The 24,043-nt window shown below is 52.8% G+C and overlaps 2 protein-coding genes across 2 annotated transcripts; one reads left to right on the top strand and one right to left on the bottom strand.

Moving 5' to 3' along the window:
* Nucleotides 1-984: 984 nt before the first annotated feature.
* On the bottom strand, nt 985-4,850 carry LOC104685318 (toll-like receptor 13). The gene is given in 4 exon segments (XM_039572470.1): nt 985-1,012; nt 1,162-3,212; nt 3,214-4,339; nt 4,824-4,850. Coding segments are annotated over 3 exon segments (3,183 nt in total). The 5' UTR covers nt 4,318-4,339; nt 4,824-4,850.
* Nucleotides 4,851-8,357: 3,507 nt separating this feature from the next.
* Nucleotides 8,358-23,480, top strand: LOC120412136 (circumsporozoite protein-like). Its single transcript, XM_039572469.1, has 5 exons — nt 8,358-8,422; nt 8,542-8,606; nt 8,743-8,849; nt 9,212-9,315; nt 22,726-23,480. The coding sequence occupies exons 1-5, from the start codon at nt 8,358-8,360 to the stop codon at nt 23,423-23,425; spliced, it is 1,041 nt and encodes a 346-aa protein (XP_039428403.1). The 3' UTR covers nt 23,426-23,480.
* Nucleotides 23,481-24,043: the final 563 nt, after the last annotated feature.

The raw sequence follows: 24,043 nt of genomic DNA, 5'->3' as shown, positions 1-24,043 counted from the left end.
CCACCTTGCTCCCTCTTTTCCTCTGAATCTCCCCAAACTGGGCCAAGAGACACTTCAGAGACAGAGTCCAAGAAGTGGGTATTTGCTTTATTCAGCGCCAAGTGCGTGGGGGATCGCTCCTCCTAATACACACACACGGCACTTACTACAACACTGTATTATGGGTAAAATTCATGAATAGTCATCACATTCCTTGGGATAGGAGTGGTTACAGAAATTAGTTCTGGGAAGTCATTAATATCATTAGCATATGTGCCACACATGCATGGTGTGTCCTGGTGGTCGCACTGAGGAAGGCTCCTCTTCTTCCTCGGGGGTCTTTCTGATGAAGATCAGTAGTCTTCATCACAATGCACTTTTTATCTTTCTTTCTGGAGTATGCGCAGTTCTTCACTGGATGATTCAGCGATCTCTGTGCTGGTTTCAAGTAAATTCTTGTTCCTCTTATCTTGACAAGATGAAGGTGAATCCTGCTGCTTAGGTTTTGTAATTAACATTTGCTGTCTCCCAACAGTTATGTTATGTGCTTACATGAGTTAACTCTGGATCAATCTTATCACCTCCTCCTCCTTCCCTTTTTCCTCATTACTGTCATCCCAACTGCTCATTTCTCAGAGGACAACCAGGGATTTTGGGACAAACCCATTTTTTTTAATTGGGAATGTGTGGATACAAAACTGCTGCTAGCAAGGATTTTCTTGCTATTTTCTAAGCCTGTGAGAGACTTTTCTCTCTCACAGAAGAGGTAGCAGAGTTATGTAAACAACCAAGCCACCTGCAACCTTGAAAAGTCTTGTTTATGGTACAGTAGAAAAATATTTTGACAATGGATGTTTTAGGATTTTAGCCAATCACCCCAAGGGGTGGCTGATCCTTTGTCCAATTAGACTATGAAGAAAAAAGTCTATAAAAGAGTTTGTAAAATAATTAAATGAATAAATCTTGCTGCACAGTTCCTGCCTGCTGGATTTTCTCTCCACCTCCCTACGGCTGCGGGACATGGTAATATACCCTAGGGCATTTTTTAATAGGAATGTCCCCAGGGATCCCCATTACACTAAGGTGAGGCCACTCTAGAGCAGCTGCTCTCTATCCCCACAATCTTTCTCCCCCTCCTCCTCCTCCTCCTCCCCCTTCTCCTCCTCCTCCTTCTCCTCCTCCTCCTCTTCCTCCTTCTCCTCCTCCTTCTCCCTCTTGTTACCTTCATCCCCACTGTCCAGAGCACATTCCCAAGAGAAAAGCTGGTGATTTTGGGGCAGAAAACTGCTTTTCTGAGAGGCAACCTTCACAGGGGTCCCAGTCATCTCAGGGCAACCTCTCTCCTTGCCCCCCCTCTTCTTCTCCTCCTTCTCCTCTTCCTCCTTGCTGCCATCATTCCCACTCCACAGGGCACCTTCCCCAGATAAAAAATGGTGATTTTGGGCCAGAAAGTTGCTTTCCTGAGGGAGAACTTCCCCAGGGCTCCCAGATGCACCAGGGCACTCTTCCTCCCTGCCCCCCCTCTCCCTCTCCTCCTCCTCCTCGTCTCCCCCACTCAGGGCACACCTGAGCTTTGCCCAGAACAGGGGCTGTGCAGGGGGCTCCGGGGGCCAACGCAGGTGTGTGCGCCGCAGCAGCACACGACGCATGTGGTGGAAGGCTGAGAGCTCAGCCTCAGGGATGTCCTCGAGGAACACGAGGACAAGGACATCGCGCAGCTCATCAAAGAGGCGATAGCTGGCCATCTGGATCTCCAGTGAGCACCACTCGCTGCGTAGGTACCCACGGCTCACCACGCACACCGTGTGCCGGCTGTTGTACACAGCGTCCACAATGTTGTCCACTATGGCGCGGCCAGGGCGAAAGTCACGGTGGTGCAGGCAGAGACGCAGGGCTCCGCGCTCCAGCTCAGGCACCAGCTCCTCCAGCACCCACCGCTCATCCCCGGAGTTGTAGGACACAAAGGTGTCGTAGGTGTAGTGCCGCTGCTCCCGCCGCCAGCGCCCGCGTGCCCATGCATGCAGCAGGAACAGCTGGTAGCGCAGCCGCCAGTACCCACGGTGGTGCAGCAGTGGCAGCACCAGCAGCAGCAGCACAGCCGGTGCTGTCCCTGCAAACAGGTACAGCCCCATACCCAGGTAGCACACACGCGTGTCAAAGCAGTGCAGGTATGCGGAGGCGCCACCCGTCTCGCCACAGGTGTAGTTATACAGGTAGACCACCTGCACGGGCCCACGTGCCAGCCAGCCAGGCAGCCAGGCATTGGCACAGCTGCAACTCAGCGGGCACTTGCGCAGGTCCAGGTAGCGCAGGGCGGGCAGGCACGTGGCCAGAGTCATATCCAGTGCACGCAGCTCGTTTTTGGCCAGGCGCAGCTCCTTCAGTTGCGTCAGGTTGCCAAAGACCTCAGGGCCGAGGCTGCGCAATCCTGCACTCTCCAGGTTCAAGCTGCGCAGTTGGCTCAGGTTCTTGAAGATGCCGGCGGGCAGGTGGCCCATCCCGCCATTGCTGTCAGCCAGTGTCAGGTACTGCAGCTGCGCCAGGTCATCGAAGGCATCGGCGGGGATGGCCGAGAGTGAATTCTGTGACAGGTAGAGCGAGCGCAAGGCACTGAGGCCCTGGAAGAAGCGTTGCGGCACCACGCGCATCCCATAGGGCTGCTGTGCCTGCAGCTTCAGGTCATAGAGGTTCTGCAGGTAGCGGAAAGGTGGCGGCTGCCGCAGGTGTCGGCTCAGGTAGCGCAGCGCGTTGGCGCGCAGGTCCAGCACGCCCAGTGTCACCTGCACCGGCTGGAATGCTGCCGCGCTCACCTCCAGCAGCCGGTTGCGGTCCAGGTAGAGCCGGTAAAGCCGCGGGAGGCCCTGGAACGCCATGGCTGCCAAGTGCCGCAGGTTGTTCCCACCCAGGTCAAGGGTCTGCAGGTGGTCAAGCCCCTTGAAGGCACCAGGGAAGAGCACAGCCACTCGGTTGTTGCGCAGGTTGAGGTCTTCCAGCTGGTGCAGGTCAGCAAAGGAGCCGGGCAGGAGGTCGGTGAGCAGGTTGTTGTCAAGGCGCAGGTGCCGCAGGTCGTGGAGTCCACGCAGCGCTGCGCGGTCCAGCCGTGCCAGCCCATTCACGTCCAGCCGCAGCTGCCGCAGCGCTGGTGCATTATCAAAGGCACCCGCACCAGCCACTAGGATGCGGTTGAAGCGCAGGGACACATTGTGGAGCTGGTGCAGAACCGGGGTCCCCATGGCACGATGGCAGCCGCTGCAGCAGGTTGTGCTCAGCCACCAGCTCGCCCAGTGCTGCGCGCTGCGCCTGGGTCAGCAGCCGCCCTACGCAGCCCAAGTGCCGCAGCCGGTTGCCAGACACGTCCAGGGCGCTCAGCACCGGACACTTGGCCAGAGCTCCATCGGGCATTGCTGTGAGCCCCACATGCTGCAGCCGCAGCCTCTGCAGCCGTGGCCCTGTCAGCTGCTGGCACAGGTACTCCAAGCCCCTTTTGCCCACCTGCAGCCCTGACACGTCCACATGGCGTGGGGAGACTCCAGCCATGTGCAGCAGCTGCTCCACGTCCAGTGGGTTCCCAGCCAGGTACAGGTGTGTCAGGTTGTGCAGGCACAGGTGAGCGAGCGGTGCAGGGTCCGAGATGTTGTTGTAGGACAGGTCGAGCACACGCAGCCCTGGGGGCATCACCCCAGGGGTTGCCCCTGAAAGAGCTCCTAGGGAGTTGTTGCAGAGGTGCAGGACCCTCAGCGTGGGCGGCAGCCCTGGGCCCAGTGTCGACAGCATGTTGCCACACAGGTCGAGCAGGTCCAGGTGTGTCAGATGCCCCACGGCCATGGCCACAGGCTCCAGCGCACTGAGCCAGCCGCCCCGAAGCCAGAGCATGCTGAGTGTGGCCAGAGGCCAGAAAGCCGTGGGGGCCACCTTCTGCAGTGGGTTGTGGTCCAGCCGCAGTGTGCTCAGATTACCCAGCCCAATGAACACACCTGTGGCCAGCACAGACATGTTGTTGTGGGCCAGGTCTAGGTGGGCCAGTGCTGACAGCCCCCAGAAAGCCCCTGGGGCCAGGAGTTCCAGCTGGTTGTGGGTCAAATCAAGGGTATAGAGCCACGGCAGGTGGGCAAAGGCACCGGGGGGCACCTGGCGCAAGGTGTTGACGGAGAGGTTGAGGGATGTGGCAGTGGAGGGGAGGTCACCCACTGCAGCCTCCACGGTGCTCAGGAAGCGCTGGATGCAGCGGAACAGCCCAGGGTCCCATGGCGCCTGGATGCAGTTGCGGAAGCCATAGGGAAAGACCCCTCCAGGCACCATCACCAATGTCACCAGCATCACCAGCAGCGGGGTGCACATCCTGACACACTCTGGGAAGATCCTGGATGCAGTGGGGGAGAGAGTAGGATGAGGCATGTCCTTGGTATGCCAGAGACCCCCTTTGAGGCCCAGGGACCACACTTTGGGCTCAGGGACTCTCCCCACGTCAGCCTAGGGATCCCCCTTGCAACCCAGGGACCCCACCACCATCCCAGAGACCCCGCTCAGGGCCCAGGGACCCCTCATCCACACCCCAGAGACCCCCACCAGAATGCCAGGATCCCCACTCAAGGCCCAGGGACCCCTCATCCACACCCCAGAGAACCTCACCAGAATGCCAGGATCCCCATTCAGGGTCCAAGGACCCTTCATCCACACCTCAGCGACCCACACATGCACTCCAGGGATGCCGTTCAGGGCCCAGAGACCCCCCACCCACTCCCATGACCCCCATCAGGGCCAAAGAACCTCCACACACCCCAAGGACCCCTTGCCCCCAGTCCCAAGGGGTTTTAGGGACCTCCACCTCCCCATCAGGTTCCCACCGTGCCACTGCCTCTGCTTTGGGCGATTTTGAGGTTAGAAAAGGGAAGTCTGGGGTATCGCTTTGTGTCACCACTGTCCCACCCGCCTCCCTGTGACGTGGGTGGGGGAGTGGTGACACAAATCCTGCATGGACGGATTTAGGGGTCCCCGGGCGGCTGGCAAGAGTACGAGGCCGCACAGCTGGGTCACCCCCCGGTGCAGCCCCGCAAAGTCTGGGGGGTCCCTGGGACACCCAGGCCTCTGCCCCCCCCCCCCCCCACCCCCCCACTGGCCCCGCTGCCACGTGCTGCTCTTTGTTCCTCTTCCCCTTCCGCAGACTGAACCACCTGGTTTTGGTTCCTTCGGGGGAAATACTGAGGTGTACTGGATTATAGTCTCTTATACTGGGCTATACTGAACTAAATTGGTCTATACTGGGTTCTGCTGGGTTGTACTGAGTTATACTGGACTGTGCTGGGTGACAGTGGGCCATACTGGGCCATACTGGGCCATACTGGTCTGTATTGGGTTGTAACAGGACAGAGGCGCTGCCCCGATGAGGCGCAGGGGGCGGGGCCTGGCATGCGGGCGTGGCCTACACGGAATGTGGCCCCGCCAGGGGCGTGGTCCGTGGGGGCAGGGCCAGCACTCAGGGTGGGCCCTATCGGGCCTGGGGGGCTGGCGGGTAGGGGTGCATCGAGACGGGGGGGCACAATTGGGTCTGGGGGGATTATGAGCAGGCTCGGGGGATTTGGGGGGGCTGCAGGGACTGTGCTATGCAGCGGCCGCCGCTTCCGCTCCGTGCACGAGCGCTGGTGGTACGTAGCCCTCAGCAAATGCAGGGGGAGTACCCCCCATGTGCCTCCCGGGAAGCCCCTGCCCCCCAGGGCGATGGGCTGGAGCTGGAGTACGAGATAGTGCTGACCAACGGGGATTCTTTCCGGATGCGGCACTTCTCGGCCGAGGAGTTCAGTGTGGCCACAGCCGGGGGGGAAAGGCAGTGGGAGGGGGGCTGCCGTGCATCGAGATCAGGGTATATTGGGGGTTATGGGGTCTCGGGGGTTTATTGGGCTCTGGGGGGTCTTCAGGGTCTGGGGGGGCTGACGGGATTAGGGTACATTGGGGTCTGGGGGTATATTGGGAGTTATGGTGGTCTGGGGGGCTGCAGGGATTGGGGTGCATTGAGATAGGACGTATATGAGGGTCTGGAGGGCTTTATTGGGTTGGGGGCCTGGAAGGATTGGGATGCATCAGTATTGGGGGATATATTGGAGGTTATTGAGGTCTGGGGAACCTGAGGGGTTTGGGGTACCTTGGGACTGATGGTGGGGCTGCAATGCAGGGGGCGTCTGTGGTGGGCAGACCCTGGTGGGTATTGGGGGCCTCATGGGATGAACCCCTTCTCACCCCACCCCCCACCTTCCCCAGGCATCCTGGAGACAGACATCACCTTCATCTTCATTGTCATCCTCACCTTATTCATCAGTGAGGGACTGGGGGGAACTCTGAGCTTCAAGGGGGGGCTGGGGGGAGCCTGTGCTTTGAGAGATTCTGTGCTGACCCCTACAACCCCCCAAGACCTATTCTAGGGATGGCAGCTACTCCACACCACCTACAAGATGCTCAAGGTGGCTGCCAGCATGGAGCATGAAGGGGAGCTTGGGGGGCTATGGGCAGGCTTGTGTATTGGGTTGAACCTGAGTTGATGGACAGTCTTTTAGACCAATGACGCTTCTCACAATTTACATATTTAAACCGCACGGAAAGGCGGGATTTCCCTTTTGTCCGAGCTCGCCTGCTGGAAGGTGGGGGGGCTCCGAGCCTCCAGGCCCCGCCGGGCTGGGCCGGGGCCACTGCCCCTTCCCCCCTTTCCCAACACTGCGGCACAGACCCTGGATCACTGCGGGGGGACTGTCCCAGAGCCGCAGGCAGCTAAAACCAGCCATGGACTGCTCACAGCTAAACCCATCCAGCGCGGCTTCTGGGGACAGGCGGGTCCCTCTCCTCTCCTTGTGGAGCCGGCGGAGCCAGCGGGCGCTGGCGGAGCCTCCTGTCTGCAGCCAGCACACTTCGTGCTGAACTGAAGAGGACACCATGCAGCCAGCAGCACAGAGGGAGCGAGGCTTTCCCCACCGTAAAGCCTGAACGAGAACACCCTTCAACATGGCGGCTTCAGAGTCAGAGAGAAAGAGAAGTGAGTCCTGTGGGACGGAGCTGGAAATGGCGACGGGAGAAAAGAGGGCGGTGCCGTGATTCTGGTGCGCAGCTTAAAAACCTTCTTGCATGCCGTGGTAAGAAACTGTAATACCACAAACTGTTTGTCTCTTTAATCCATTTGAAGTACATGGGGGGATGGAGAATCCGCGTGTGGCCTGTGAAGATTGTGAAGAGTGCCTATGCCAGGCTATATAGAAGTAATGAGAGGCTGTTAGAGACTTGTGGCAAAGAAAAGCCTTTGTGTGCAGGCCAAAATAACTTATCCTTAAAAAGATTAATAACCCCATGTGATGGCCCATGTTTTGCAGTGTGAAGGAACTGTGAGATTTTTTCATGGAAGAGATGCTTAATACCACAGCAGATTTGATTGTTTCCGGGCGGGTCTGCTGTTAGTGGCAGTTTGGGAACCACGTGCAACTGAAGAAACCCCTTTTTTCCTGAAGCATAAGAGAGAGACTTTTCAAGAACTGGAACACTGACTAACATCCCATGTTCTGTTATCCTTTGTGCGAGCTGGGTAAAAGGAGAGAAGTGCTGGAAAAGGGGGGGGAGGGGGAGGGGTTGCTTTAATTTCTTGTTATTTTCTCTTTACTTTTAATTCTATTAGTACTAAAACTCTTTCATTGTACTGCAACTGTTTAAGGTTTGTGCCTGCTTTGCTTTCTCCTAATTCTTATCTCACAGAAGGAAAATAAGTAAGTAATGAATATTTTGAACCAAAACCACTACACTTAATTGGTGTTTCTGCCCGTATCAAACTCAACCCGCTACAGCTTGCTGGGGCCAGGGGCAGCTGCGGGGACTGGGGAGCATCGGGGTCTGTTACCGCTGGCCTGGGCCCTAGGGTATATCACCGTGTCCCGCAGCCATAGGGAGGAGGAGGAGAGAAGATCCAGCAGGCAGGAATTGTGCAGCAAGATTTATTCATTTAATTATTTTACAAACTCTTTTATAGACTTTTTTCTTCATAGTCTAATTGGACAAAGGACCAGCCACCCCTTGGGGGTGATTGGCTAAAATCCTAAAACATCCATTGTCAAAATATTTTTCTACTGTACCGTAAACAAGACTTTTCAAGGTTGCAGGTGGCTTGGTTGTTTACATAACTCTGCTACCTCTTCTGTGAGAGAGAAAAGTCTCTCACAGGCTTAGAAAATAGCAAGAAAATCCTTGCTAGCAGCATTTTTGTATCTACAGGGGTCTGGGGAAGTTATATTGGGATTTGGGGGGTTTTCAGGGATTGGGAAGTGTCGAGGTCCAAGGAGCATATTGGGATTTGGGGGGGCTGGGGGTTCTGGGTGGGCTTGGGGGAGCTTTCACAGGGAAGTATAGGGGTTATGGGGGGGCACAAGGGCACTTTGAGGTCATGGAAGGTGATGAGGGGCTTTGGGGAGTACAGGAGGTATGGGGGTGGACACAGATCCTCATGTGGGGGATGTGACACACATGGGGTGCACAGACCCTCGTGTGGGGGGTGTGATGAAGGGGGGTGCCCAGCCCTCCCCATGCCTCTCCCATCAGCTTCCTCATCTTCCTCATGCTCATCCTGCTGGGCAAGTCCTTTTCCATTACAGGTACCAAGGCGGGTATGGGTTAGGGTTAGGGTAAAGGCTGGGAGGCACAGGGGGCAGCTGTGGGTCACTGTGGGGCAGTCGGGGTCCCTATAAAGCATTTGGAGGGGTCTATGGGGTAGGTTTGGGGGTCTCTATGGGGTGCCCACAGCGTTTGTGCCCTCGGGCCACATCAGACTGGGGAGCTCTGTCCAGCTCTCTGTGTACATGACCCTGCACAGCATCACCCACATCACCCTGCTCACCTACATGGCCCAGGTGAGACCCTCCATGCCCACCTGTATTTCTGCAGTTTGGGGAGGATATGTGGGTATTTGGGGGGTATTTTGGGATGCAGGGGCAGTTCTTTGACCACAAGGAAGTAATTTTTTTTTGGGGGGGGGGGAGGGGGGCAGTTCTTTGACCCCACATCAGGTGCTTTATAATTGTGAGGTTCACATGAGACCCCCATGCCCACCTGTATTTGGGGAATATGGGGGGCATTTGCAGGGGTATGGGGTATTTGGATGGTGTTTGGGTTTGTGGGGTTTATTTCTGGGGGAGGAGAGGCAGTTTTTGACCCTGGTCAGGTGGTGTACACTTACAAGTCACCTGCTGGGTATGGGCTCATTGTGCTGCAGTTCAGGGTCTTCGGCTGGTTCGGTGATGCCATCGCCATCACTGTCACCATTGTCCCTGAGTACCACTGCTTCTACCTCCCCTTCCTTGGGGCTTATACCCTCTGGTAAGTGCTGAGGGTAGCTGGAGGGCACCTGAGGTGTCTCACACAGGGGTCTCTCTCACACAGAAGTCTCATGAGTGTCTCACAGGGGTCTCACAAGGGCCTCCCAAGCAGAAAACTCTTCAAGGAAAAATGGCACTCCAGTTTCCAGTGGGCAAGTCCTCAGGCAGAATTGAAGGGCTGATGTTACCTCTGATCCTCCTGAAGGGACCTCCAGGTCATGTTTACAAGCACTGACCAATGAGTACTGTGACCAGAACTAGAGGGGTCCTGGCTCCAGCCAGGTGCGGAAAAAGGACAGTGGGATCTCTTGGACTGTGTGGATCCATGGCCTGGCACAGCAGGGCCCCAGGAGCACAAGGCTTTACTTGACACTGGTGCCGTCAAGATATGTAGGGGCAGAATCCATCTCTGTTTCTGGGATGACGGGGGATCCCAACAGGGACTGTACTGGAAGCTGAAGTGCTCCTGACTGGGAATGAAGGGCAAAAACACTCCACTGTGATTGGCCTAGACGCTCCATGTATCCTTGGCATAGATCACCTCATAGAGGTATTTCAAGGACCCAAAAGGACATCACTGGGCTTTGGGAGAGCTGCTGTGGAATTAGACAGAAGAAATTAAGACAGCTGAATCCCTTGCTTGGTCTTTCAGAGGACCCTTCTGCTGTGGGACTTCTGAGGGTTGAAGAACAGCAGGTACCAATGGCCAGCACAAGTGTCCCATTGGCAACATGGCACCGACTGGGACTTCAGGACCCCATCCATGAGATGATCCATGAACTGGAGGGCTGGGCGTGCTCAGCAGGACTTGCTCGCCCGTGCCTGAGTCCAGTGGAGAGTGGACACTGACAGTGGACTGTCATGGCCTAAACAATGGACTGTCACGGCCTGAAAAAAGTCACACCGTCACGGAGTGCTGCCATGCTGGAACTTCAGTATGAGCTGGAGTCCAAGCGAGCAAAGTGGTGCCACAGCAGAGGAAGTGAAGAGTTAATAGCCACTGGGAGCTGGCAGAGGGGGGTTTTACCCTTCGCATGCTGACACAAAGAAGCCCAGGTCAATGCTGAAACCCCTCTGGAAGGCGGCACTCAGTGCCCATCACACAATGAAAAAGGGGTAGAGCTCCTCACCCAAAAGGGGCTGTATCCTTCTGTTGCTGTTTAGCAGGCATGCAGGCGAAGGCAAAGAAGAAAGAAAGGGGGCTCTCCGTATGTGTTCCATGCAGGTTTATTCCCATGAAAACACAGGGATGAAGAGACAAATTGGTGGGAGGGTCCAGGGATCTTATACTGGGTACAAAATAGGTGGGGAAAGGGATCTCAGCAGGCGGGATTGACAGGAAGGGAACCAATGGGAACAACACATAGGAGGGACTTAGGGAAGGATCCAATGGGGTGTCGAGGAACAAAGAACTTTCTAGAACTAATACATATTAAAGAAGGGAAATGAATATACATAACTTCATACATGAAACAGGGAGGGGAAAATATTAACCAATCAGGGGAAAACATGCAAAAAGGCAGAACAAGGGAATCATGGGTTCTCACCATGACTGAAAGTTACATGCTAAACTTGGGTTGCTGACCACCACAGCTGGTTGTCTGAGTTTTCCTCCGGAGACAGAGTGGCTGGAGCCAACTGCACTGCCACAAGGAAGCTTTTGAGAAAGGGGAGAAGATAATCCAGATCCTCCTGAAGGCTGGTTTTGCTGTAAAACAAAGTAAGGGCAAGGGACCTGCCCAGGAAATTCAGTTTTTAGAAGTAAAATAGCAAGATGAACATTGTCAGATTCCAGTGGATGTGCTCAACAAAATAGCAGCCATGTGCCTGCTGACCAGCAGGAATGAAACACAGGCTTTCCTGGCACTGTGGTATTTTGGAGGATGCATACTCCAGGTTACAGTCAGATTGTAAACCCTCTCTATCATGTGACATGAAGATTGATTTCAAGTGGAGTCCTTAACAGCAACAAGCTTTTGAACAAATTTAACAGAAGATTGTTCCTCCAGTAGCCCTTGGACCAGCCAGGACAGGACAAGATGTGGAAAATGTGCTCCACACCGCAGCCAGGGAGAATGGTCCATCCTGGAGTCTCTGGCAGAAGGGATCTGGGGAAGTTCGAGGACAACTCTATAGTTCTTGAATCTGGGATACAAAGGATCTGAGGCCAGCTATGCCCTACACCACATTGCAGATACTGGCAGCTTATGAGGAGGTTCCATCTGTTTCAGAAGTGATTGGCAACAAAGCACAGCTTCCGCTGGAACCTGACTGCCAGTGCTGGGCTGGATGTTCAAAGGGAAAGTCCAGGGATCTTGGAAGTCATTGCCGAGAAGCAAAAATTGTGGACTATCATCAGAAGAGGAGGAGGTGAAGGTGACAAATGCTGAGGAGGCCCCAGCTACCAGAAAATGAAAAGTGACGCTCTCTCTTTACTGATGGTTCCTGACATACTGTAGGGATGCATCAAAAATGAAAAGCTGCTGTATGGAGTCTTACATGACAAGTTGTGGAAGCTACTGAAGGACAAGGTGGATCCAGTCAGGTTGCAGAGCTTAAAGCTTAAAGTCATCTAGCTGGCTTTGGATATGGCTGAATGAGAGTAGTGGCCAACACTCTACCTCTGCTCTGACTTGGGGATGGTGGGAAATGCTCTGTGGGGTGGCTGGAATGATGGAAAAAGGACAATTGGCAGTGCAGAGGGAAACCCACCTGGGCTGCTGGACTGGGGCAAGACATTGCTGCCTGGGCAGAGAAGTTGGCTGTGAAAGTCCCTCCTGTGGATGCTCACGTACCCAAGGGTCAGGCACTGAAGAGCAGGGCAACAACGGACAGGGGGATGGGGCTGCCAGGGTTAAAGTGTCTCAGGTGGGTCTGGGCTGGCCACACAAGGGTGTTATTTCTGGCTCAGTGGGCCCATGGTGCCTCAGGTAACCAGTGTTTCAGGGGCAGATGGGAGGCTGCCCAGAGGAGATAAAGACTTTTCTGTCCTGGAACATTTTGTGTGGGAGCAATCCTTGGATGGATCCAAATTTTGAGCTTGGCAACAAATTTAGGAGGTTGGGCTCAGAAAATGAATGAAAGCACATTTTCTTGGGAGGAGAAACACCTAGTCCTGCTGTTGGTGCTGCAGATGATCGTCGTGCCAGGTAGAGGTGAAGGCCAGCAAAACATTTTTGTCCTGAAACACTGTGACTAGGTAATTTATTTTCCAAGGAAAAGCAGTGTCATTCCCTTTCAGGAGCACATATGAGAAATTTGGAAACCACCTCTACTAATGAATATATCCAAGAATTGCTCCAACAGAATAGGTGCCTGGAGAGATAGGCCTTGCTTGCCTTTTCCTTTCCTGGGCAGATGATCATCTGCAGCACCATCAGTCTGACTAGGTGTTTCCCTTCACAAGAGTAGGTAATGTCATTCACACTGAAGAACCTAGTTCTGGCATGTCATAGGTTAGCAAGCATAGTCCCGGAAGGGATGTCCTTGCTAAGGGGTGCTTACAGCTTCCTCTGGGACCTGATAGAACCTATCAGCGGCCAGTTTGAATATGGACAATCCTCTAAGCCACTTAAAATTGTGACCGCCTCTGTGATCCACATTTAAGAATAGACAAACCCCCCCCCAAGCTCTCTCTCGTTTCCGGTGCTGGGACAGGTGGCTGCGGGCCCCATGCGGGGTCCCGTGGGCCCGGCCAGGCCCTGCTCGGGCCAGGCTGGGCTACGGCCATCCTGGAGCCGATGGACCTGTTCCACCCGTGGAACCCCCCCCCCACTGCCTCGCTGTGGGCAGCCGGAGTGGCTCGGCTCTCCCCCCTCTCCACTGCGATAAGAAACATTCCAGCTTCAAGGCTGAGATGAGATTAACCCTTTTATTGCTGTGAAGAGCTGAAAACCTGAGGGAAGAGAAAGAGTCGAGATGCTTAAAGCTGAAATTCTGTTGTGAAGCTATGATATATCAGAGTATCCTGTTGTAATTTCATGAAGATACGGGGGGTGGAGTGTTCAACTCGTAAGCAAAAGCACCTGCGCTGAGATAGGCAGATGCTGACGCAGCTGTAATTTCATGAGAAGTTTGGACAGGGAGAGATGGACCAGATGAGGACTTTTGCTCCAAACGGGAAAGGAGAAAACCTCAGTCCCTAGAGATGCTCCCAGAGACAGTCCTAACGATGAAGATGAGGAAGACCCTTTGCTCCCAGGGAAGGAGAAGGGCCTCTGGTTTTGTTTCTGAACGGCTCAACCTTAAAATTGTACCCCAAAAAAACTTCAAGAGTGGACCCTTGAAAGCAGTTGTGGGAAAAGCTCCAAGTCGGGGGAAGGGACTCACATGCGAGCAGAGAGACTCCTCTTCCTAAATGGACTGAACAATATTTGGAAGTGGGCGGCTGTCTCATTGCGATAATGTTTTCATAGCACGAGCAAGAAGAGACTTCTCTTTCTAAATGGACTGAACAAGGTTATTATGGAAGTGGCAAACAGACTGAACATCTTAAGGGTTGTCTTTTTCCATTGTCAGTGGGAGAAGGGAGGAAGGTGGGGGGGGGAGGAGGGGATTTTTTTTCCCTCTTTTAGGTCTGTTAATAAACTTCTTTATATTCTTTCAAGTTTGGTGCCTGCTTTGCGTTTCTCCTAATTCTTATCTCACAGAAGATAAACAGTAATGAGTATTTTGGACCAAACCACTACACGGCATTTGGAGCCGAGCTCCAGTATTGAATACGTCCAGGGATTGCTCTCACACTGAACAGACTAGGGCAGAAAAGTCTTGCTGGCATTTTCCTCCCCTCTCCACTTTATAATCTGTGGCTAGCTGCCTTCCTTCCCTTGTAAAAGCACTGTCATTCCATTTCAGGAATCAAACACATAGTTCTGTTTACAACCTCCAATACTGAGTGTGTCCAAGGATTGCTCCCATACAAAGGCTCCAGGACAGAAAGGTCTTGCTGGCATGTCTCTCTACTGGGCAGATGATCATCTGTAGCACCAACATTAAGACTAGGAGTTTCACTTTTCTAGGAAAGGTACTGTCATTCACATTCAGGGGCCAAGTTCTGACATTTGGACTCAAGCTCCAATACTGAATGTCTTAAGGATTTCTCCCACACAAAAAATGTGAGAACAGAAAGCTGTTGCTGTCTTCTATGATCACTTTGCAGTCATCTGAATACCACCAGCAGGATTATGTGTGTGCCTTCCCAAGGAAAGGTACTGTCATTCATGTTCAGGAGCACAGTTGCATCACTGGAGCCACTCTCCAAGATGGAATACTTCCAATGATTATCTAACACAAAATGATCCAGGGCAGAAATGCCTTTGTGGCCTTGAATTCCCCTGGGAAGCATATCTGCACAAGAAACAGTGGGTTATGTTCTTTCCTTCCCATGAAAAAGCACTTTAATCCTCTTCAGGAGTCTACCACCTTACTTTGCATACAACATTCCAATATTAAATATATCCAAGGATTGCTCCCACACAATATGTGTCAGGTCAGAAAACTGCTGCTGGATTTTACCTCTGTGGGGCAGCATGTAATCTGCACTTCGAACTCTGGGTCTAGGTTTTTTTTCCTTCCCCTATGTACTAGTTTGAAAACAAACCAATGGGAGGCACCAAGTCAGAATAACAATTTAATAGGGAAATTAAGAAAAAAGGAAGAAAAAGGCAGAAAGCACTTTTTTAAACTGACAGAGTCAGGATACAACCTGACACCCTGATAGTCAGGGTGGCGGTAGCAGTCCGATAAGATGGTGGCTGCCGTCCTCCTGAAGTGGTGGATGTGGTTCTGTTGAAGCAGTGATCCTGTAGAAAGGGGCTGCTCTTCCTCGAAGGTCCAGTGGTGCTTATGTAGCTCCTGTCCTCTGGGAATCCAGTAGAAAGGGTGTCTGTGGTGTTTGGAATCTCAGATTATATCCAGGATGGAATGCTTCCTTCTTCTGAGTGGAGCATCTCACAATGGGATGATGAGTCATGAGGCCAGGAATTGATGGGCTCATTAACAGAAGATAGTCCGGAGGGAGGAAAGGAAACCCTGCCCCACCTGGTTTCAACAGCTCATGAGGATAGTAATAGAACACACTGCAACCCAGGACACCCTATAAAATTACTTCAATCATCTTTAAGGAGCTCACCACTGAAATTTGGATACCACCTCCAATATTGAATACATCCAAGGATCACTCCCACACAAAATGTGGGCAGATGGGTCTTGCTGGCCTTTACCTCCAATGAACAGAGCTCCCAAAAGAAAATGAGAGTGCTTTACCATGGGAAGGAAAGCATGTAGCCCCAGTGGTTTAGGTGCAGATTACAGGCTGCCCTACCGGGGTAAAATCAGCAAAAGCTTTCTGACCTGGCAGCTTTTGTATGACAGTAATCCTTGGGCATATATAATATCAAAGGTGGTACTCACATTTGAATGATGGGCTCCTGGATGAGAATGACAGTTCTTTTCCATAGGAAGGAAAGCATGTAGCCCCAGTGTTTCAGGTGCTGATGAGAGGCTGCCCAGGGGAGGTAAAGGCCAGCAAAGACCTCTCTGTCGTGGCACCTTTTGTGTGGGAGGAATCCTTGGACATAATATTGGAAGTGTTATCTACATTTGGGTAATGGGTAAAATCCCTGGACATATTCAATTAATTGCACTCACAACTGAAAAGCATGTGTGATGTAGAATGCATATACTGTTACCATACTTAATAGCTTTAATAAAAGGAGTGACTCCACCCTGTGGGTTGAACTTGTTTATGTGTGAACCAAATTTGGTTCCTGCTGGCAATGATTAATCCTGCAAGAAGGATTGTAGAGGGATTCCTTGTGGAACAGGGGCATATGATACCCCAGGAAAGATTGGACAACCCAGGGTTGCTGAGGAAAACCCCCTGAACTGGCCCCTGGCTGCAGACAGCCCTGAGAGTCCTTCCAAGTTATGCACTGGTCGTCTCCCCCCGCTGATTAGAGGCTGTCTAGAGGGACTGGGCGTGAATCTTTGCAAAAGTAGATACAAGCTTGCATAGTTGTACCGATGCCATGAAGATTTTTGCCTTTTCTTTTATACCCGTTATACCTTTTTACAGCTTCTGTATTCTTAGTGCTTTTTGCCTACATTCTTGGACTTGTTTGTCAAGCTAAGAGACTAAACATTTTAGAAGCTTCGTAGCTAGGGATCAGTGTGCCCCAGACCCCAAGGTCCTCTCCAGAACACATTCTGTAAACCAAGATAGAACCATCCAGGGGAAGGTTCCTTGGGGAGGGGGGGCTCACTTGAGCCTCTCATTGGGGAATCTTTGATAGATATGCTAATTAGTAAAAACTATAATGTTATACCCGACGTTGGGGACACACACACACACACACACACACACACACACTGGGCGGGGTGCATCTCGATGCATATGACCTGGACGTGTACACCTAAGGATCCTTAAAATAAATACCAAGGTAAAATCCCTTTTCCCCTTCTAACCGTGTATGCCTCTTGATTTTAAGACCAGGAAAAGGCATCAGTACAATAAAGGGAGAACAATGCTTAATCGTATCGGTGTATGCGTCATTTATCCAGCCAGCTCTCCAGACTCGGTCCCTAATGCCTGGTGCCCAATGTGAGGCATAGAGATCTCGATCTTTTACAGTCTCGCCTCTCTTAGAGAGGATACTGGCTAGGAGACGAGTTGCAGCCTCATACTCCATAGCTGTCTTACCTGCAGGGGCCCACTCAGCCGCGTGAGCTCCGGTCTCCAGCTTCACTCAGCTTTTTGACGGGACACTCCTGCTCCAGCTCTCCAGGCTCCTCACCGTCCATGCCATGATTCGGAGTCTTGCTGTGTTTAGGCGAACCGCATTTAAGCGAAACAAGCCGTGTTTAGGCAAACCGCATTTAAGCGAAGCAAACCGCATTTAAGCAAGTAAGATCACTCGACTCCCTGCTCGGGCGCCAGGCGTTAGGGACCGAGTCCGGAGAGCTGGCTGGATAAACGACACGTACACCGATACGATTAAGCATCGTTCTCCCTTTATTGTACAACTATGCAAGCTTGTATCTACTTTTGCAAAGATTCACACCCAGTCCCTCTAGACAGCCTCTAATCAGCGGGGGGAGACGACCAGTGCATAACTTGGAAGGACTCTCAGGGCTGTCTGCAGCCAGGGGCCTGTTCAGGGGCTTTTCCTCAGCAACCCTGGGTTGTCCAATCTTTCCAGGAGTATCATATGCCCCTGTTCCATAAGGAATCCCTCTACAAAGGATAAGCTGTCCTTTGGTGGTTAACTTGATCTTCAGTGGAGGTGTGCTGGTATCATTACTGATATAATTCCTGGAATGAAAAAACAATACAAATCTCGGCAGCATTAGCCTGGACAGATTACCCCTTAGTGGCTCAAGTTGTTTAATCGTTCAGACTAATGACAAAAGTCCTTTATCCCACACAGAATCTCTCGGTTCCATCTCTTTAAATGCAGTTGAGTTGAATAGTGAATATTTCTTTGGTCTTTCATGATGTTAGGCCTTGACATTCCTCAAGAGGAGTCTCAACTTCTAGTTCATGAAGTGCTTGCCCACTGCTGTTGCAAATGCTTCCTCCCATTTTCAGGGGTGTCTCCTGCAATTTGAGTTGTCCTCCATGGGTAGGGTGCTCTCCTAATTTGAGTTATCAGTTCCGCAAAGTTTAGCACAGCAGTGATTGTAGGTGTGGAATTGGCATTCAACTGTCTGTAATAAACTGTAAGCCACAACTGTCTGTTCAGCTCTTTCATGAGCCAGATCCTGAGATTGGCTCACTTGGTCTAAGCATGGTGCTAATAACACCACAGTTTTGGGTTCAATCTCTGTATTGCCAATTCACTTAAGAGCTGGACTTGATGATCCTTGTGGGTCCCTTTCAACTCAGAATATTCTGTGATCTGTGACATAATGGCAATGCCAACAGCAAACGTTGGCTAAACACTGGCAACCTCTATGAGACTGGAATGTGTTAAAATGATCACTGGCCACTATCCCAGACAGGAGAAATAGGAGTGTGACTGAGTGATAGTACCTTTTTTCCTCTAAATCTGTCACCACCCCATCAATGCTCAAGCACATGGGTGCTTGTATTGTGGCTGTTAGGTTTGCAGTATTGGGTACCTCAACTGGTAGTGGGGCCAAATCGGCCAGAACTTAAGAAATTCCACTTCTCCCTGCAGCAAAAATCCAGCACTGGAATACACTAGCAGTCCTTGGATCAGGGAGTGCAGGTGCCATGTGAGTGAGCACAGTCTCTGGACTCCTTTTAGGGTTCAGGTTAATGTTCAGACATCAACACTGACACACTACCGTCAGGCAGACAACAGATTTGTTCGTTCAGAACATCAAAACGCCAAATATTTTCATTGTGATGTTTGATTGCAAAGCAAGTAGCCAATATCCACTTCTCATCCAGGAGCCATAAATTACCTTAGCAGCTTGGCAGATAACATTTGCTCCGTTTACTTCAGTGATTTTAACTCTTGGCATCTGAGTCATACACCCAGCTTCTTGGCATCCTGCTTTGTTAGTACTGAGTGTTGTGCTCCTGTATCTATTAGAAACGTAATTAATTGTTGACAAGAACCAACTGGAATCTGGATGTATGGGTCATTAGTATGTATGTATTGATAGGGTTCCACTTGTTGGATTTCAGTCTCACTTGGCCTGTGCCTGGAATGCTTTTGCAAATCAGCCACCTGAATGGACTCTGTACAACACAGGGTGAATTGGTAGCTTACTTAAGCATCACCTCTGCCTTTTCATCTTTTCTCCTTTTATTCCTGTAACTGTTTCTGCAACTGTTCAATTCTCAATAACAGAGAATTCAGCTGCTTTCTTCCTATTCCCTCTCTCAGATCGTTTCTCTCTTCTATAGTTTTCCCTATTCAAATTCTCGAATAATTGTCTTTCCTTACAGTTTGCTGAAGCAAGTAGGGTCCTAAGATGATCTTTCTCAGTCACAAGTTTATCAGCTTGGATTCTGAGTTTTTCTCCTGTCTCCATCTCAGAAGCAAGTGATGACTTTGATACCTCTTTTTCTGCATCAGTCTTATTTTTGGTGAGCCTCCTTAAATGTTTGCAGCCGCCAACCCCCAGCTCACTTACTGAGGATGGCGAAAGTTGTTTCTAAGACTCCAATTAACAATGGGGCCATAGTAATGATAGGTCGGTCTCTCAGGATCTCCAGCTCCCACATCAACATCTTTATCCTGCCTGTGAAAAGGGAGTGCAACTTTCCTTTTCCCCAGGCACTGTACTACATTCTCCAGAACAGCACTGGATAATTTATCACTTTCTGAGAAATTCCTTTCTGCAAGCCCTTTGCTCACAACCGCACTCCATCAGACACTGGGACCTTGCTGCTCCCTTTTGGGCAGTCCACTTCCTTGCTGCGATTCCAATCTCCTGATTGTTGTTCTGTTTACTAGTTGTTCAGTGAAACCCATCCTTCTGCCGTAGCTAATTAGCCCCTAAGATCTCTCTCCCCACATTAAGGGTCTTTTCCCTTGCCTTCCTCTCTGCAGGGTTAATACTTGCCTCAAGCAATCCTGTAATTCTGCCACAGTGTTTTATCACATCCAGCAAACCTCTAACTATGGGAGCCACATACTTGGATAACCAGTGACGTAGGTGAGGTCTGTCCTGGAACATCTGTCATTCATCAGTTGCTTTCTGTTGCATCAGTTGCATCATGCTGCTTTCTGTACACTCTCTGTCCCATGATCTATGGTCGGGTCTCAATCCTAAGCAAATCACCCCTCTCTGATAGATCCAACCTCCTACCCAACAGGCAGCACTCTGAGTTAAAGACCACAGTTTTCTCTGGTCACCCACCACTAAAAATACTTCTGGCCCCCAGAAGCCTTGGGCCTCTGCTTCTGACAAATGATTCAATCAACCCCTGCCAGAGATACTCTCTAAACATATCCAGTTTCTGATTCCCATGAAAGTCTGCTATACTTTTCCTGGAACTTTGCTGTCTTGGCTGCTGTGTACCACACTGTTTTAGTAACAGTTTGCAGACCATGACCATCATCAAAGGTTTCATCTTTAATTAGGGGTCGTAATGTGATTTCCTCATCATCAGATGTACTGCTGCTAATAGGGTTGTTAGAGTGGGCTTTAGTCAAAGCAATTTTCCATCCCGTCCACAATTTGAGCTGTTAACTTTCTTTGAAGGTTCCGTAACAAAAGTATTCCCGACCAAGCTCAGCACCAGCACATCTGGGGAAAAAAGGGCTGAGGGGACCCCAAAGCTGGGGATATCCCAAACAAGGTGTGTGGGGGGGGGGGGTTGGGCAGAGATTTTAGGGAGGATATTTGGGGTCCCTGAGGTTTGGGGGGCTCAGAGGGTACCCCAGGGATGGCAGGGATCACAGAATCACACAGAATCACAGAATCACTGGGTTGGAAGAGACCTTCAAGTTCACCGAGTCCAACCCATGCCCTAACACCACCTCAACTAAACCATGGCACTGAGTGCCACATCCAGTCTTTTTTTAAACACATCCAGGGATAGTGACTCCACCACCTCCCCGGGCAGATGATTCCAGAACTTTATCACTCTTTCAGTTAAAAACTTCTTCCTAATATCCAACCTATATTTCCCTTGGCGCAGCTCCAGACTGTGTCTTCTTGTGCTATCAGTTGTTGCCTGGAAAAAGAGACCAACCCCAGCCTGACTACAACCACCTTTCAGGAAGCAGTAGAGAGTGATAAGGTCACCTCTGAGCCTCCTCTTCTCCAGGATAAACAACCCCAGCTCCCTCAGCCGCTCCTCACAGCACTTGTGTTCCAGACCCCTCACCAGCCTTGTTGCCCTTCTCTGGACACGCTCCAGCCCCTCAATGTCCTTCCTAAATTGGGGGCCCAGAACTGGACACAGCACTCGAGGTGCGGCCTCAGCAGTGCCCAGCCCAGGGGAAGAATCCCTGCCCTGGTCCTGCTGGCCACTCCATTCCTGATCCAGGCCAGGAGCCATTGGCCTTCTTGGCCACGTGGGCACACTGCTGCCTCATGTCCAGCCTGCTGTCCATCAGTGCCCCCAGGTCCCTTTCTGCCTGGCCACTGTCCAGCCACTGTCCCAGCCTGTAGCGCTGCAGGGGTTGTTGTGGCCAAAGTGCAGGACCTGGCACTTGGTCTTGTTGAACCTCCCATGGTTGGATTTGGGCCCTGGATGCAGCCTGTGCAGGTCCCTGTGCAGAGCCCTCCTACCCTCCAGCAGATCCACACTGGCACCCAGCTTGGTGTCATCTGCAGATTTGCTTGCTGGTGGTGGACTCAATGCCCTCATCCAGATCATCAATGAAAATATTAAACAAAACTGGCCCAGCACAGACCCCTGAGGGACACCACTGGTGACTGGCCACCAACTGGATGCAGCACCGTTCACCAGCACTCTCTGGGCCCAGCCATCCAGACAGTTCTTAACCCAGCAAAGAGTGCTCCTGTCCAAACCATGGGCTGCAGCTTTTCCAGGAGTATGCTGTGGGAGACAGTGTCAAAGGCCTTGCTGAAGTCCAAACAGACAACGTCCACAGCCTTTCCTGCACCCACCAGGTGTCACCAGTCACCTGGTCATAGAAGGAGATCAGGTTGGTCGAACACGACCTACCCCTCCTAAACCCACGCTGGCTGGGTCTGATCCCCCGGCCATTCTGTAGGTGCTGTGTGATAGCACTCAAAATAAACTGTTCCATTACCTTGTCAGGTACCGAGGTCAGACTGACTGGCCTGTAATTCCCAGGATCTCCTTCCTACCCTTCTTGCAAATGGCTGTCACACTGGCCAGCTTCCAGTCAGCTGGAACCTCACCAGTGAGCCAGGACTGTTGGTAAACGATGGAGAGCGGCTTTGCAAGCTCATCTGCCAGCTCCCTCATCACCCTGGCATGGATCCCATCTGGTCCCATAGATTTATGAACACCCAAGTAGCTCAGCAGTTCTATGACTGCCTCCTCCTGGATAACAGGGACCGTCCTGCTCCCTGACACCATCTACCAGCCCAGGAGGACAGTTGTCCTGAGGACAAGCTGTCCTTTTGATAAAGACCGAGGCAAAGAAGGGGGTTAAAGACCTCTGCCTTCTCCTCATCTGTAATCACTAAATTCCCTTCTGCATCCAGTAGTGAACTGAGCTTGTTTTTACCCTTTCTTTTGCCATTAATGTATTTGTAAAATAATTTTTTATTGTCCTTCAGGATGGGCAGGTTTGAGGGGATTTGGGGTTCCAGGGTAGGTTTTGTGAGTTTGTGGAGGGTTCTGAAGTTCGGGAGGGGTCTCCAAGGCATGAAGAAGTGGGGGGATTTGGGGTTCCAGGGCAGAGCTGGGGCTGGGAGGGTCCGTTCTGGGGTCCTTCCTGCACCCCTCAGGCGCAGCACCGGCCGGGCTGCAGCGCCCCCTGCCGTGCAGCGCCCCCGCGGGCCCCGCCCCGCTCAGCAGCGCCGCGAGCGGCAGCAGCGGGGAACAGCAGCGGCATCAGCAGCGGCACCGGGAACAGCAGCGGGAACAGCAGCGGCACCGGAACAGCAGCGGCACCGGGAACAGCAGCGGCAGCGGGAACGGCAGCGGGAACAGCAGCGGCAACAGCACCAGGAACAGCAGTGGGAACAGCAGCGGGAACAGCAGCGGGAACAGCAGCCGCACCAGCAGCGGCAACAGCAGCGGTACCGGGAACAGCAGCGGCAGCGGGAACAGCAGCGGGAACAGCAGCGGCAACAGCACTGGGAACAGCAGCGGCACCAGCAGCGGGAACAGCAGCGGCACCGGGAACAGCAGCGGCAACAGCAGCGGCACCGGGAACAGCAGCGGCACCGGGAACAGCAGCGGCAACAGCAGCGGGAACAGCAGTGGCAGCGGGAACAGCACCGGGAACAGCAGCGGCACCGGGAACAGCACCGGGAACAGCAGCGGCACAGCAGTGGCAGCGGCAAACAGCAGCGGCAACAGCAGCGGCAACAGCAGCGGCACCGGGAACAGCAGCGGCAACAGCAGCGGGAACAGCAGTGGCAGCGGGAACAGCAGCGGGAACAGCAGCGGCACCACCAGCGGCACCAGCAGCGGGAACAGCAGCGGCACCAGCAGCGGCACCGGGAACAGCAGGGAACAGTAGGGAACAGCGGCACCAGCAGCGGCACCAGTAGCGGGAACAGCAGCGGCACCAGCAGCGGCACCAGCAGCGGGAACAGCAGCGGGAACAGCGGCACCAGCAGCGGCAACAGCAGCGGGAACAGCAGCGGCAGCGAACAGCAGCGAACAGCAGGGAACAGCAGCACCACAGCGCACCAGCAGCGGGAACAGCAGCGGGAACAGCAGCGGCACCGGGAACAGAAGCGGGAACAGCACCGGGAACAGCAGCGGCACCAGCAGCGGAACAGCAGCGGGAACAGCAGCGGCAGGGCACAGCAGCGCAACAGCGGAACAGCCGCACCAGCAGCGGGAACACAGCAGCGCACCAGCAGCGGCACCAGCAGCGGCACCAGCAGCGCACCAGCAGCCGCACCAGCAGCCTGGCAGTGCCCAGAGCCCCCGCTAGCCGCGCTCCCTGCAGCCCTCTAAGGGGGCCCCTCAGCCCTGCCCCATAGAGGGGACCCTGTTGAAGCCCCACCCCCAGAACTCCGCCCATGGGTGGGTGCAACCTCAGGGGCTGCTCCGCTGTTAATGGTGGGTTCTAAGCCCCACCCCCCGCAGGCAGCCCTACCCACTTTCAAACCACCCCTAAACGCTGCCC

The sequence above is a fragment of the Corvus cornix genome, unplaced genomic scaffold, assembly GCF_000738735.6.
Source record: "Corvus cornix cornix isolate S_Up_H32 unplaced genomic scaffold, ASM73873v5 scaffold15, whole genome shotgun sequence".
Classification (NCBI taxonomy): Eukaryota; Metazoa; Chordata; class Aves; order Passeriformes; family Corvidae; genus Corvus; species Corvus cornix.
This window is presented reverse-complemented; position numbering and strand designations above follow the sequence as displayed.

Coding starts and splice junctions, on each gene's coding strand:
- LOC120412136 (XM_039572469.1), top strand. CDS start 8,358: ATGGGGGGGCACAAGGGCACTTTGAGGTCATGGAAGGTGATGAGGGGC. Junction 8,607..8,742: donor CATTACAGGTACCAAGGCGG/GTATGGGTTAGG, acceptor GGGTGCCCACAG/CGTTTGTGCCCTCGGGCCAC. Junction 9,316..22,725: donor CTTGGGGCTTATACCCTCTG/GTAAGTGCTGAG, acceptor CCTGCCGTGCAG/CGCCCCCGCGGGCCCCGCCC.